This window comes from Pleurodeles waltl, chromosome 3_1 (genome assembly GCF_031143425.1).
Source record: "Pleurodeles waltl isolate 20211129_DDA chromosome 3_1, aPleWal1.hap1.20221129, whole genome shotgun sequence".
Taxonomy (NCBI): Eukaryota; Metazoa; Chordata; class Amphibia; order Caudata; family Salamandridae; genus Pleurodeles; species Pleurodeles waltl.
The window spans coordinates 1,527,258,210-1,527,273,096 of record NC_090440.1 but is presented as its reverse complement, the minus strand read 5'-3'; the positions used below and the strand labels follow the sequence as shown (position 1 = coordinate 1,527,273,096).

The 14,887-nt window shown below is 47.7% G+C and overlaps 1 protein-coding gene across 1 annotated transcript in view; it reads right to left on the bottom strand.

Moving 5' to 3' along the window:
- The window catches only part of XKR8 (XK related 8), a 39,515-nt gene extending 33,782 nt beyond the window's left edge, over nt 1-5,733 (bottom strand). Inside the window, exon 1 of the mRNA XM_069225110.1 lies at nt 5,009-5,733. Within this exon, the coding sequence (XP_069081211.1) occupies nt 5,009-5,376 (368 nt within the window). The 5' untranslated portion in view covers nt 5,377-5,733. The remainder of the gene's footprint in view (nt 1-5,008) is intronic.
- Between the last annotated feature and the right edge of the window lie 9,154 nt (nt 5,734-14,887).

The window sequence follows — 14,887 nt, the reverse complement described above, 5'->3', positions numbered from 1 at the left end:
GGCCAGATTTACAAGGCCCTTTCGCCTCCTTGCGCCACACTAGCGTAATTGTTTTTTACGCTAATGTGGCATTAAGGGGGCCATTTCCCTGCGCCACTTTAAAAACTCTTGAGCAATATTATGCCCGCACCAGGCATAATGTATGCAAGGGGGCGTTCCCACACAGGGAGGACGCAAAAAATGTCACATTGAAATCTACAAGATTTCACTGCAACATTTCTTCCATCAGTTTTAACGCCTGCTCGGGGCAGGCATTACTGTGACAGGACCATAGTGACCTATGGGCCCCCCTAGTGCTTTGCTGCACTAGCTAATCCAGCAAAGTGCCACAAAAGCTTCATGAATTATGATGATATTGTGGAAATGACCACCATGGTGCGCCACATTGTAAATATAACGCAGCCATGCTGTCGTTACGTGGGGCAGGGGCGACGCAAGAAAAGTGGAGCGTCGGGACTGCTGTGCCACTTTCTATTAAATCTGTCCCTAAGTGTTTCCTACAGAGTTGGAAATGCTGCTGTGAGTATGCATCCTTTCACTCTAAGCTTTTGCTTACATGCAGAAACAAACCTTTATAATCAACGATCAACCCAAGTCACTTGTACTCATCCACTTTCTCAATTAGTTTAACTTTTATTTTTCTTAATTTTGTTTTCAATCACCTTAAACTAGGTTTTTGTAGGTTTATTTCCATTCCATTTGTTATTCAGTACAGTGCTAGAACATCAGTAAGTACTTGCAGACCCACTTTGCTGTGGCTTGCAAGTAGAACATCATCTGTCTATAACATGTTAGACAGTGGTCGGCCACCAAGTTTAGTGGGGTGAGAATTGACAGGTTGGGGTCAGACAGGCCAAATAACAATTGAATAATTGAAGGGCCAAAATGCATCCCCATTTCAGATGTTTGTGGGTGTTTATTTTCCTGTGATACAAGAACCTTCACCGATCTTTCTTCTGGCCATGTGTTGGTGTATAATTAGATGGCCCTAAAAAACAAAACGGTATTTCCCAATGAACTAGTTTGGCGTATAACTTGTTTCTTTGGACATAGTCAAAAGCAGCTGTGAATTATACAAAGCAAAGATTAAGGATAGTCGCCTCTTCAATTGTTGGTCAATTGTACGGGAGAGAGGTAGAATGTTGGTAATAGTGTCTGTCCTTCAACAAAAGCTTGTTTGATTTATAGGAATTATTTCCTTGTCAATTGCTCACATCGTTAGGTCTTGCAGAAGCAAAGAGGCAAAATTGTGGACTTCATTGTTGAGAAGCACTATGAGTCTGTAATTCCGAGGCCTATCACCCCCATTTTAGATGGGATTGATGATAGAGCCTCCCCCGGAATCTAGCACCAGTTTACTCTGAAGTATGTGGTTAAAAACTGGGGACAGTTTGGCAGCCCAGAATGATGGGCTGGTCTTATAAATAGCCAAATGAATGCTATTTGGCGCCGATGCACCATCACAACATCCTTTTGCTATGTGCCTAAAGACTTGAGGTGGTAAATATGATAGTAAATCTTCTTTAAATCTTGACTCTGCTGCGCGAAGAGCACTATCCCAAACAGTCTGGTTGCTTGAGTCCAAGTTGTTCTCATCTTGAACTCTGAAGATGGTGTTCTGTATGTCTGGTGGTGGGTTGGATTTTTTATTTCCTGGAAGCCGGAAGAAATGGCATTTAGAAAGGCTACCCATATTGTCCTGTAATGTTTGAATTGTTCACAATGTGGGAGCTTCTTTCGATGCTGTTAATAATTCGCCAGATTTTTTTGAGTTATGCTCCTTGCTAGAATATAGTACTTTCGCCCAAACGTGATCTCCAAAAATTGAGGCATAGGGAATGGAGTAGTCTCCTCCCCAACCACTTTCACAACCACAGCTACAGACAGCAAGATAATCTGTTTTCATCTTGCCAGAAAAGATTCCTGAGCTGCTGGTACCTCAATATTTCAAAGGCAGTACAAGTTCATGCACCACTTCCACAGCCCGTCACTCCCTGCAACTAGAATGGGCAGTTGTGTAGTCACCCTCACTTCACAATCACTGCTACCACATGTGGGACCGGACAACTGTCCACTCTTTATCAAAGGATTTCAGAGGAGATAGGATCTCCAGAAATAAGAAAGACCACAGGTTCCAGCAAACACCAACCACATTTCTAATCACTGGCCAGAAACAGTAATCCATCCACAAAATCATGGTAAGGTATTTGAGAAGGGCTTTCGGCACCTGGTTAACACTTCTTCATCTCGCATGCCACTGTCCTACGATGAAATCCTTAAATAGCATTTACTGGAAACCAGCTGTGATGTGCACATTGCGCACTTTGGAAACATAACCTTGTATTGTCAGCACATGCTTGTTTGGACACAACATCCCACCAGACAATGCCTACAAATGTTACAGAGCCTCGTCTTCACTGCACTAAAAAGTATCATTCTAAATGCATGCTAGTCGTCAACCTAAATTACAGACTATGATGCTGCCCTTGCATGTCTTCATATGTTCGTTATCAAAGTTACAAGAAACAGGATTTAATGCCTAATCTAGCCCTGTGTAGAATCAGTATACTGAGCAGCATTATCCATTTATGTAGCGCTGTGAGGATGATGTGGCAGCGTGGCAATTTCATATCATTCCTTTCATTACTTCTTCTTCAATTCATGGTGCACAAATTTTGACTTGCAAAATCCTTCACAAAGTTTGTCCACCTCTGATATCCTGTTAGTGTCAATTAGGAAATGAAACCTACTTTCTCTTCCCATTAGGTGGGCTAACTGACAATTCCTTTTTCAGTAAGTACACCCGAGGCCTGCCGCTGTGGGACTTTAATAACTGCTTTGCACTTACAAAAGCCCAATACATAAAATCTTCAGAAATCTATACATGTCTTTTTTCAACTTCAGCACATCACTCAGCCCACAAATATTCTAGACACAAGCTGTATCAAATTGTATCGAGGGAGGTCTGCATTACCACTGACACCTAAACAAAGCCCTCCAGTAAGAATACTCTGGTTCCTAGGACATTTCACCATGAGACATGCTTCGTGCCATCATCTTTCCCACAGAGAATTCCACATGCACGTTTCCCTTTTTCCCTTCCGTTTCCATTTTGCTTTTCTCCTTTCCTCTCTATGGTTTTGGAGAAGAGTGGCTGGGAACCTTGTTCTGATCCAATGGGGGGGGAGGGGTCGTCATGCAGACCTTTTTCTTTTGTCCAGCCTCTGCGACCTGTCTATGTTTTGCGGTGTGAGTTTTTTTTAAACCATGAGGGAGATCAGGGGGAAGAGGAGGCTTAACTCTGCTTATTCTTGGTCATATTTTTATTGGGGGAACGTGGGTACCCCAGTGCCTCCACTCCTTATGTTTATTAGTAAGGCTTGAGCCTGATGCAATGTCTAATCCTGGATGATTGTAGGTGCACAAATGACCGGCACAGTGGTGTGCACAGCAAAGGCCTGCATACCAGCAGCGTATAGATATATGGCTCTTGTGAGTGTGTGTAAGTAGAAAAAGAACAAATGTTAGTGAGTGTCTCAAAAGGAGTTGGAATGGGCCCAAGCAAAAAACATACAATGCCTCCAGACAATCAAATTGCCAACTAATTTTCCTTTTTGTACAGCGAGGTGGCCATTCATCTACTTCAGTAAGTTGAGCTAAGAGAGAATGAACTCTTCCAGGTATCATTATACTACTAGAGACCACGTTGCTATTTTACAGAATGGGTCCCAAAAAAAGGATTTAAAAAACTGTTTAAGGTACAAAATAGAGCAGTTGTGTCATCTGTGCCCTAAGGAAAAACAATCGTGTATAGAGGAAAAAGGCCAAGCTGCATTGGGTGAACATGAGTCAGTAACTTATGTATATAATAGGTCCTATGACTTGTCTGGAAGATTTTGAACAAGGGACCAAAATCAAGTCTACTGTTTTTTCCTACAATCAATGCACAAGTCTTTTTTGATCACGCAGTGACTGCAAAATACTTCTCCCAAGGTATCACCTGGATACATTTGGAAGTATGTCTCTAAAGATACTAAGTGTTAAGTTTTAGAACAAACCTCCCCCCCAAAAAAAATTAACAAAGTACAAAATGTGTGTACCTTTAAAAAAAAAAAAAGGTAAAGCAGTACTTGTTGCAAAATTGAATACTTTGTGTTTCTTACATCTTGCTGTACATAGGTTTTTTTAAAATTAAAATGTCTACAGTTATTGCAATATAACTGTGTGTAGCGTGTTTTTTTGAATTGTGTGTATTGTTTATGCATGTTCTCGTGAGGCTCTTCGGGTTTTTAGCAGTTTAGTATTTTTATTATTATTGCATTTGTTGTTATATTTGTTTTGGTTGTTATTGGTTTATGCTTTCAAACTGGGCAAAGTGACTTATTTTAAAACATATAAGGCCCAAAGTTTATTCCAACACAAATTAGTGGATAACTGCCTGGTATTTTCAAAACTACTTTGTATCCACGTGAAAGTGGGAAAGATGGACATCTGTCTACAATAGTAAAAAGAAAATATTATTGTCATGTGCCTACGGCCATAGGTTATTGGGATCCTTGGAGGCCTTTCAGTGCTCTCATATTCGTTATGTATGACAGTACATCGATATAACTTGGAAATATGGCATTAACATCCTCACACAGAACTGGCAGAAATGCAGAATTACTGCATATTGCTTGATTGAATCACTTACGCTAAGAATTCCAGAGCAGCGTTCAACCGACTTACAAAGTGTGTTGGTGCATCGTGAGGTGTAGCATAATCTATGTACATACATACTCCTGCCGCACCTAGCAATTACCTGGTTAATATATCAAATATTCAGCACTAAGTGCCATGACTCAAACGGACTCATCGTCACCCGAGGAGCAAAGGGCATTAAAGAGCCAGAAACCCCGGCTCTTACCTAAACACAGCATGTGCTTAGTCACATTAGCTGACAGACAGGGAGCTTTCCCACAGCTACCTGCTGAAGGACGCGCCATCAGCCCCGCCCCACGGTCTCTACCTGAGGAGGAAGCCCAGCTGACAGACGTGCAGAAGGGTCCGGCAGCGCGGGGAGGACAGCAGTCGGTAGGAGGTGAAGTCCTCCAGGCACAGCTCCGGCTCCTCGCCTTCCTGGGCGGGGGTCGCCTCCATGGTCTCCTCTCGCTGCCTCTCGTCCGCCCGATACCATCCCCAGCTGAAGAGCTGCACCGAGATCGACGACAGGCCGAACAGAGCCAACACCAGCCCGCCCCAGCTGTAGCGGCCCTCGCTGAAGTAGCTCCCTGCCACCCACAGGTCGACGGCCATGTCGCACAGGAAGGAGCCGGTGCCGAGCAGCGACAGGCAGAGATCCCGGAGCTGAAAGGGCTCCGGCGCGGAGCCGCTCATGGCGCGGGTGCTCTCGGCCTCAGGACGGCTGGGGCTGGACGGTCATGGCGCAGCTTTGCGCTGCTGCCCCTCTCTCATTTTCCCTGGAGGGGGCTCACAGCATCGGGGTTTTGTAAAGGCCTCATGTTATCGAGGTCCGTTACACGGCACCTTCTTCAGCTCTTCACTCCTGTACTCGAGTGAGTGCAACGAGGGCGGGCCAAGCAAGCGGAGAGGGGGTGTGAGCATGCGAAGACAAGCATGCACGGCTCCTCCTCGGGTTTCGAGGAGTCGCCCGCTTATTATCGGCATATAGTGAAGTACTGCTTCTTCAGTACGAGCCCGTACCCTTAGCGACTCCCCGTCCAGATACTGAATGGCCAAGAGGAGACTCGCACGGCCAGTGAGGCTCCCAATATCGCACAGATCTTCTTGGGCTATTTGGGGGAGGGCTGTAATTTGAAGCCTCTTCACGCCCTTTAGCATTTCGGGGGACTCGGACTCCCCACTCTGAGGAGGAATTCTTTCATGTGCAACTAGTTGAACCACCTGTTGGCTACTCCTCGTGATGGTGAACGAGTTGTTGGCGGTACGCTAACATATGTGGGAAGCCGAGCAGAAAATTTGAAGGAAAAAAATGGATATTTAAATTGCATAGCTGAGGCACACCCCACTTGGCCCCCCCTCCTGGATCCCACAAACTTGGACCACACTGATAGACCGCAATTTATTTAGCAATTTACAAGCGATCCTTATAAACTATTTATTTTCTTTACTCAGTGACCCTGTGCCCTCCTTAATGTAACCATGAGTACTGTGCCCTACATTCAGTGCTCATAGCCGTACCCTTAAGCACTGTGCCCTACATTCAATGCCCCTAACCATAAGCACTGTGCCCTACATTCTGTGCATTGTAATTGCCTCTGCCCTCATGCCATGGGCAAGTGTATCATCTGCTTCCAGCCTAGCCGTTTGACCTTTACTTCCAGTGCAACCTTTTTACCTTCTACATGCGGGTAAGTCTGCTTCCAACCCGTCGGGTGACTATTCATTCTGGTGTACCATTTTCCTTTACTTTCAGACAAGCATCTGCTTCCAGCCCTCCAGGTGACCACTTACTTCTGGTTTATCTTTTTACTTTCTGTTTCTGGGTAAGTGTCTACTTCCAGCCCACTCTTCCCCCACCATAGCTGGGCCACAATTCTTCCACCTGTACAAAAGCTGTGTTTTTTTGCTCACAGTAATTGCCTGATGCCGAAACAGAAGTGCCGGTGTCCCCTTAACGGTTCCAGTTAAGAACTGCTGTACACTGAAAACTGTGCACATAACCACACATTTACATTAAACCACTTCATATTACACAGCTCAGACGACCACATCTGCACAATGTATAATACTGAACACCGCAGTACACTGCCCACCATGAAACTACACACAACCGCACCCGTATATTACACCCCCTCGTACTACTCAGCCCACGCAACAGCGTCTGCATATTGTATAATAATATAGTACAATTAACCTGTGCACACAGCCACACATGTACCATATACTCCCTTGTATTACACTGCTCCTACAATCGCATCTCAACTTTGTATAACACTATACACAGTGGTACATGGCCCACCATGAAACTGCACACACAATGACAAAACCTTACATGCAACACCCAATATATGTTGCACACACCCATAACACCCGGATACACCACCACATCTGCACATTGTATAATGCTGTACACCGCCGTATAAGGTACACTCTTAAACTGTGCAAACAACTACACGTGTATGTTAGAAATGGGGTCTCTAGTTGGCAGTCAGTTTGTAGCCTGTCCAAGTAGGGACCCTCACTCTAGTCAGGATAAGGGAGATACCTGCTCAGATAATCCCTGCTCATCCCCTTGGTAGTTTGGCACGAGCAGTCAGGCTTACCTCAGAAGCAATGTGTAAACATTTGCACATAACACACAGTAACACAGTGAAAACACTACAAAAGGACACCACACCAGTTTTCCAAAAATAGCCAATATTTATCTGTGTAAAACAAGACCAAAATGAGCAAAATCCAACATACAGTAATACATATATGAATTTTGCAAGAAATAACTTAAAAATACAGTTCCTTGAAGTCGATATTTCCACCTGGAGCTATCACGGTGTCATGATCAACAAAACCAACAGTTCAGGCTGGCTGCGGCATCGCGAGCCAGCTACGTTGTCAGGAAGACCCGCAAACAGTTCCTTTGGAATTGTAGGGTGTCATGATCCCCGCGATGAGATCCGGAGAGCGGCATTGCTGGTGTCACGTTGTCGGTTCTGGAGTCGGTGCAGGGGTCGTCGGGCCCTTGAAGTCATACGCGTTGCAGATCAAACTCCGGGCTGATGAAGTCGAGAGCGCTGGCACGGATGCCGTCAGGGCTGTGGTGTGAAGCAGGGCGGTATGACGTGCGCTGCCCAAAGGGTACAGTGCAGGGAGCGGCTCGGTGACGGCGTCTGTGAGACCAGGGCTGCGGTGTAAAGGGGGGCGGTGCAACATGCAGTGTCACCAGGTCACAGTGCAGGCATCGGCATCGTTGTTGCTGAAGGGCTGTTGTCGGTAGGACCAAGTTGGCGGTATGGCGCGGGACGGGCTCCGTATGGCGTCCATGGGTCGCGGTGCAGGCAGGGACGTCTGTTGACGACACTGGAGTTGAAGATGCTGGTGTCGGAGGACCAGGGCTGTGGTGCGGGACGGGACGGTGCTTTGTGTTCCTCACTAGTGGTGTCCACAGGCTATGGTGCAGGCAGCGGCGCCGGTGTCAGCAGGAGTGGCGTTGGGGATGCCTAGGTTGTAGTGTGAGCAAGGTGATGCTAGAGTGTGGAGCCCCCAGGTCGCGGTGCAAGTAGTGGCTTGGTGAAGTTGTCCGATGACTGTGTTGGTGAGACTAGGGTTGCGGTGTGAAGCGGGGCAATGTGGCTCCGTGCGGCGTCAGCAGGTCACGTTGCAGGCCAGCGGCGTAGTTGACGGCATTTTTGTGGTTTTTCTCCTTGAACAGCACAAAACACAGTTCACAGTGGTGTAGGAAGATGAAACTGAAGTCTTTGATATCCCTGAGACTTCTAACAGGAGGGAAGCTCTACTCCAAGCCCTTGGAGAAGTTTCTCAAGCAGGATACACAGCAAAGTTCACCCTTAGCTCTCTTTTAAGGCAGACGTTGGAACTGCAGGCCTATCCAGCAAAGCAACACAGCAAATGGACAGCCCTCCTCCTCCAGCTCTTTAGCTCTCCTCCTTGGCAGAGGTTCCTCTTGATTCCAGAAAGATTCTAAAAGTATGGGATTTTGGGTACAATACTTATACCCCTTTCGTCCTTTGAAGTTGGCAAACTTCAAAGGAAAGTCTCAGTTGTTTGCAAGTTCTTTCCTTGTCCAGGCCAGGCCCCAGACACATACCAGCGGGTTGGATACTGCATTGTGTGAGGGCAGGCACAGTCCTTTCAGGTGTAAGTGACCACTCCTCTCTCCACTCTAGCTCAGATGGCTCATCAGGATATGCATACACCCCAGCTCCCTTTGTGTCACTCTCTAGAGGAGAGGTGTAAACAGCCCAACTGTCAAACTGACCCAGACAGGGAATCCACAAACAGGGAGAGTCACAGGATGGTTTAAGCAAGTAAATGCCTACTTTTTAAAAGTGGCATTTTCAAACTAACAATCTAAAAACCAACTTCACTAAAAAATGTATTTTTAAATTGTGAGGTCAGAGACCCCAAACTCCACATTTCTATCTGCTTTCAAAAGGAATCTGCACTTTAAAGTTATTTAAAGGCAGCCCCCATGTCAATCTATGGGAGAGATAGGCCTTGCAACACTGAAGATTTAATTTAGCAGTATTTCACTGTTAGGACACGTAACACATCAGTACATGTCCCACCTTTAACATACACTGCACCCTGCCCATGGGACTACCTAAGGCCTACCTTACGGTTGCCTTACTTGTAGTAAAAGGGAAGGTGTAGGCCTGGCAAGTGGGTAAAGTTGCCAGGTCGAATTGGCTTTTTAAAATTGCACACACAGACACTGCAGTGGCAGGTCTGAGACATGTTCACAGGGCTACTCATATGCGTGGCAAAACCAGTGCTGCAGGCCCTCTAGTAGCGTTTGATTTACAGGGCCTGGGCACCTCTAGTGCACTTTACTAGGGACTTACTAGTAAATCAAATATGCCAATCATGGATAAACCAATCACCAATACAATTTGCATAGGGAGCACTTGCACGTTAGCACTGATCAGCAGTGGTAAAGTGCGCAGAGACAATAAAACAGCAAAAACAAATCAGAAAAAACAGGAGGAAGAAGGTGAAAAGTTTGGGGGTAACCCTGCAAAAGGGCCATTTCCAGCACAGCCCCCTCTCAGCCTAAAGCCAGGGTAGGCCAATCAATACCTTGCTGGACTTCCCTGCCCAGGGCGATACAACCTGGACAATGGCCCACTACTGCAGGGGCTCTTGCCAGTTCTACGCCTCTCTGAACCTAGGTGAAACCCTCGATCATCACTTTCAGGCCCACTGAACTAACCTTGGGGGAACCCTTCTTCTCATCCGAGGACTCCATCTGTGCAGCACCTAACCTTACCTTGCTCACAGATGCATCCCAGTAGGCAGACAGTTCTACCATGGCCAACAGTGTGATGTGGCCCCTGCCACCCCTGGGGTCTGACTTCAGTTCCCCTCCTAGGGAAAACTCTGACCACAAGGATAACAACCAACAGAGGCCACTGACAGCTGTCAGTGTCAACAGCCAGGCCCCAGGCCATCCTAGGGTCTCTAGTCTCTGTGGTTTAGAAAAGTGGGGGGCAATAACCCCAGGTGACTTGCATCCTTTTTCCACTTCACCTCCCACCAGTCCAGGTATGTTATCCTGAGACTGGTTACTCAACTGAGGGTCTGTACCCTCAGGAGGAGCAGAGGACATGGGTCCTCCCCCCTCCTGTCTCTCTTGCTGGCGCCCTGTACCTTCTGCCTTGGAGTGGTACTCCCAGACAGCTGAACTGTGAGAGTGCCTCTGGGGGCCACCCGTCCTAGTTCCCTTGACACCTGGGGCAACTCATTCCCCAGAAGGCAGTCTATGGGCATCTGTGGACTGACTAAGACTCGCCTCTGGGTCACCTCCTCACCCCACTCTAGGGATACCAGGGCCATAGGACGGAAGAAGTCCTGCCTATAGGCTAGTGTCACCCTACACACCTGGCCAGTATACTGCCTTGGGGAGACAAGCCTTTCCACCATCCTGGTATGGCTAACCCCACTGTACCTCAGAGCAGTGACTGGGACCCCATTCTCTGTCACCTGGTGGAAGTGACGACTCCCACCCTCGGGGATCACCAACTCACCCTCTGAGTCCACCTCCCAACTAAGAGATATCATGGCATGATCTATGACTTGCCTCTGGGGGCTACCTCCCCCTTAGGCCACATTGGCCACCTCGGTGGAGAGGCCACCAGTGGGGGTTGTCTTAGGACAGACACCGTCCACTTTCATGCGTCCTAACTGGGAACACTCAAAGCACCGGGGTTGAAAATGGAATGCCCGGGGCCATCACCCACCAGAACCTCCCTCCTTCCTGTCAGAAGGGACCTGGGACCCCTTTTCTCCCCTCTTATCCTAGGGCCTGCCTGTGACTCCCATGACCTCCCTCTCCTTCCTCTGTTGGAAACCCTGCCCACTTTTGGTGGAGCCTCCCCATACACCTCCTTTTGGACCCTGGTACTCACCCAGCGGCCCACCTTCATAGCAAGCTTCCTGGAGTCAGTCAGCTTACTATCTGTCAAGTGCTGGCACAGCTCTGCAAAACACAGACTAGACAAGTGCTCCCACACAATCAAGTTGTACAGCCCCTGAAAATCTGTCACATTACTGCCCTTCATCCAACCATCCAGTGCTCTGCAAAACGAATCTACACATTACAACCAGGTCTGGGACTCAGTTTTCTTACTCTTACTCCCTCTAAACTGATCCCTGTACTTCTCAGGAGTGAGGCCATACCTGGTGAGAAGGGCTTCCTTCATGTCAGCATAGGTGAGGTTGTACCCCTTACCCAAAGCTAGTAAAGTGTCCTCCCCTCCTTTGTAAAGTGGTTCCACAATCTTGCCCCCCAATTCTTCTCAGGGACCCTATTCATGTGGCTGAATGCCTCATATCCCTGAAACAAACCTCTGTGTGTCCTCTCCATTCTTGTAGTCTCTCCCTACGTTCTTAGGAATGTGCACAATTCTATCTGACTGCACTGAGGTATTGCTGCCACCATCCTTGCTGGATCTGCGCCTCACATCCAGCTTCTTTACTCTAAGCTCATGGTCTAAAAGCATCTTTTTCTCCTCCATGGTTCGCTGCTCCCTCTGAGCCTCTATTTTTAATCTCCCCAATTCTATCTGATGCCTCCTAGCTTCTCTCCTGTCCTCCAGCTCCTCTGGAGTAAGGCGTTTTGCTCCATCGCTGCTGCTTGACCCAGGGGATACCCCCCCCCCAGCAGCTCCTGCACCCTCAGCACATCTTCCTAGGATTTGGGTCCACAGACTCCCCCATTGAATCCAAAGACTGTCCACTGGCTGCTACCCAGGCCCTCAGCACTTTTTGTAGCTCCTCCTTTTTGGTGAGACCTCTGCCTTGGACTTAGAGCTTTTTGCAAACTGCCTTCAGTTCCTTAAGGGCGTAGGTTTCCAACCTATCCTCCTCAAAAATCAAATCCTGGGATCCCACTGATGATGCTCTTGACTAAGACATGATTTTGATGGAGTTCACTTGAACTCAAGATCAAAAATAGGTCAAAGAGAAAAGAAAATCAAAAATCTGTATGTGGCACGTAGTGGTCTGCGATATGGTAGTAGTGTACACCAATCACTGTAGGTCAAGTGCAAATGCAAGTTTTATCCTCACCGTTGACTAGTGTTAGAAAAGGGGTCTCTAGTTGGCAGTCGGTTTGTACCCTGTCCAAGTAGGGACCCTCACTCTCGTCAGGATGAGGGAGATACCCGCTGAGATAACCCCTGCTCACCTGCTTGGTAGCTTGGCACAAGCAGTCAGGCTTATCGCAGAAGCAGTGTGTAAAGCATTTGCATGCAACACAGTGAAAACAGTACAGAAGGACACCACACCAGTTTTTAGAAACATAGCCAATATTTATCCATATAAAACAAGACCAGAATGATCAAAAACCAACATACAGTTATACAGATATGAATTTTGCTAGAAATAACTTAAAAATACAGTTCCTTGAAGTCAGTAGCTCCACCTAGGACTATCACAGCGTCATGATCAATAAAACCAACAGTTCAGGCCAGCCAAGGCATTGCAGGCTGGCTACGGTGTCAGAAAGACCCGCAAACAGTACCTTTGGAATTGCAGAACGTTGTGATCCTCGCGATGAGATCCGGAGAGCGGATTCGCTGGCGTCACTGTCGGTTCCGGAGTCACTGCGGGGGTCATCAGGCCCTTGAAGTCACACGCTTTGCTGATCAAAGCCCGGGCTGATTAAGTCAGGAGCACTGGTGTGGATGGTGTCGGGGCTGTGATGCGAAACGGGATGATGCGACGTGCGGTGCCCACAGGTCACGGTGCAGGCATCGACTCGATGATGGTGTCTAGTGGCGTCAGTGAGACCCGGGCTGCGGTGTGAAGCGGGGCAGTGCAACGTGCAGTGTAACCAGGTCACGGTGCAGGCAGTGGCGGCATCCTTGCTGAAGCGCTCTCGTCGGTAGGCCCAAGTCGGCAGTGCGCCACAGGATGGCCTCCGTGCGGCATCCACAGTGCAGACAGGGACATCTGTAGATGACACTGGCATCGGTGGACCGGGGCTGCAGTACGGGACGGTGCTTCATGTTCCTCACAAGCAGTGTCCACAGGCCACGGTGCAGGTAGTGGCACCGGAGTCTGCAGGAGCGGTGGCGTCGGGATCCCCAGGCTGCGGTGTGAGCAAGGTGATGCCGGAGTGCAGGGCCCACAGGTCGCAGTGCGAGCAGTGGCTTGGTGAAGTTGCCTGATGGTGGCGTCGGTGAGACCAGTGTTGCGCTGCGAAGCAGGGCAGTGCGGCTCCGTGCGGAAGCAGTTCATGGTGCAGGCCAGCAGCGTCGTTGACAGCATTGTGGTGGTTTTTGTCCTTGAACAGCACAAAACACACAGTTCCCAGCGCTGTAGGAAGATGAAACTGAAGTCGTTGATATTCCTGAGACTTCTAACAGGAGGCAAGCTCTACTCCAAGCCATTGGAGAACTTTCTCAAGCAGGATACACAGCAAAGTTCGCATTTAGCTCTCTTTTAAGGCAGAAGCAGCAACTGCAGGCCAATCCAGCAAAGCAACACAGCAAAGGGACAGTACTTCTCCTCCAGCTCTTCAGCCATCCTCCTTGGCTGAGGTTCTTCTTGATTCTAAAAGTATGGGGTTTTGGGTCCAATACTTATACCCCTTTCTGCCTTTGAAGTTGGCAAACGTCAAAAGGAAAGTCTCAGTTGTTTGCAAGATCCTTCCTTGTCCAGGCCATGCCCAAGACATACACCAGGGTTTTGGAGACTGCATTGTGTGAGGGCAGGCACAGTCCTTTCAAGTGTAAGTGACCACTCCCTCCACTCTAGCTCAGATGGCTAATCAGGATGTGCAGGCTACGTCCCAGCTCCCTTTGTGTCACTGTCTAGAGGAGAGGTGTAAACCACCCAACTGTCAAATTGACCCAGAGAGGGAATCCACAAACAGGCAAAGTCGCAGGATGGTTTAAGCAAGTAAATGCCTACGTTCTAAAAGTGGCATTTTAAAACTAACAATCTAAAAACCAACTTCAATAAAAATATGTATTTTTAAATTGTGAGTTCAGAGACCCCAAACTCCACATTTCTATCTGCTTTTGAAGGGAATCTGCACTTTAAAGTTATTTAAAGGCAGCCCCCATGTTCACCTATGAGAGAGAAGACTGAATTTAGCAGTATTTCACTGTTAAGACATGTAACACACATCAGTACATGTCCCTCCTTTAACATACACTGCACCCTGCCCATGGGACTACCCAGGGCCTACCTTAGGGGTGCCTTACATGTAGTAAAAGGGAAGGTTTAGGCCTGGCAAGTGGGTACACTTGCCAGGTCGAATTGGCAGTTTAAAATTGCATACATAGACACTGCAGTGGCAGGTCTGAGACATGTTCACAGGGCTACTCATGTGGGTGGCACCAGTACTGCAGGCCCACTAGTAGCATTTGATTTACAGGCCCTGGGCACCTCTAGTGCATCTTACTAGGGACTTACTAGTAAATCAAATATGCCAATCATAAATACAATTTACACAGGGAGCACTTGCACTTTAGCACTGATCAGTAGTGGTAAAGTGCGCAGAGACAATAAACCAGCAAAAACAGATCAGAAAAAATAGGAGGAAGAAGGCAAAATGTTTGGGGATAACCCTGGAAAAAGGGCCATTTCTAACAGTGTACATTTCACAGCCTTATATTACACAGCTCACCCAGCCATTCCAGCACATTATATAATAATGCAGTACGCCTGTGGTTAATTT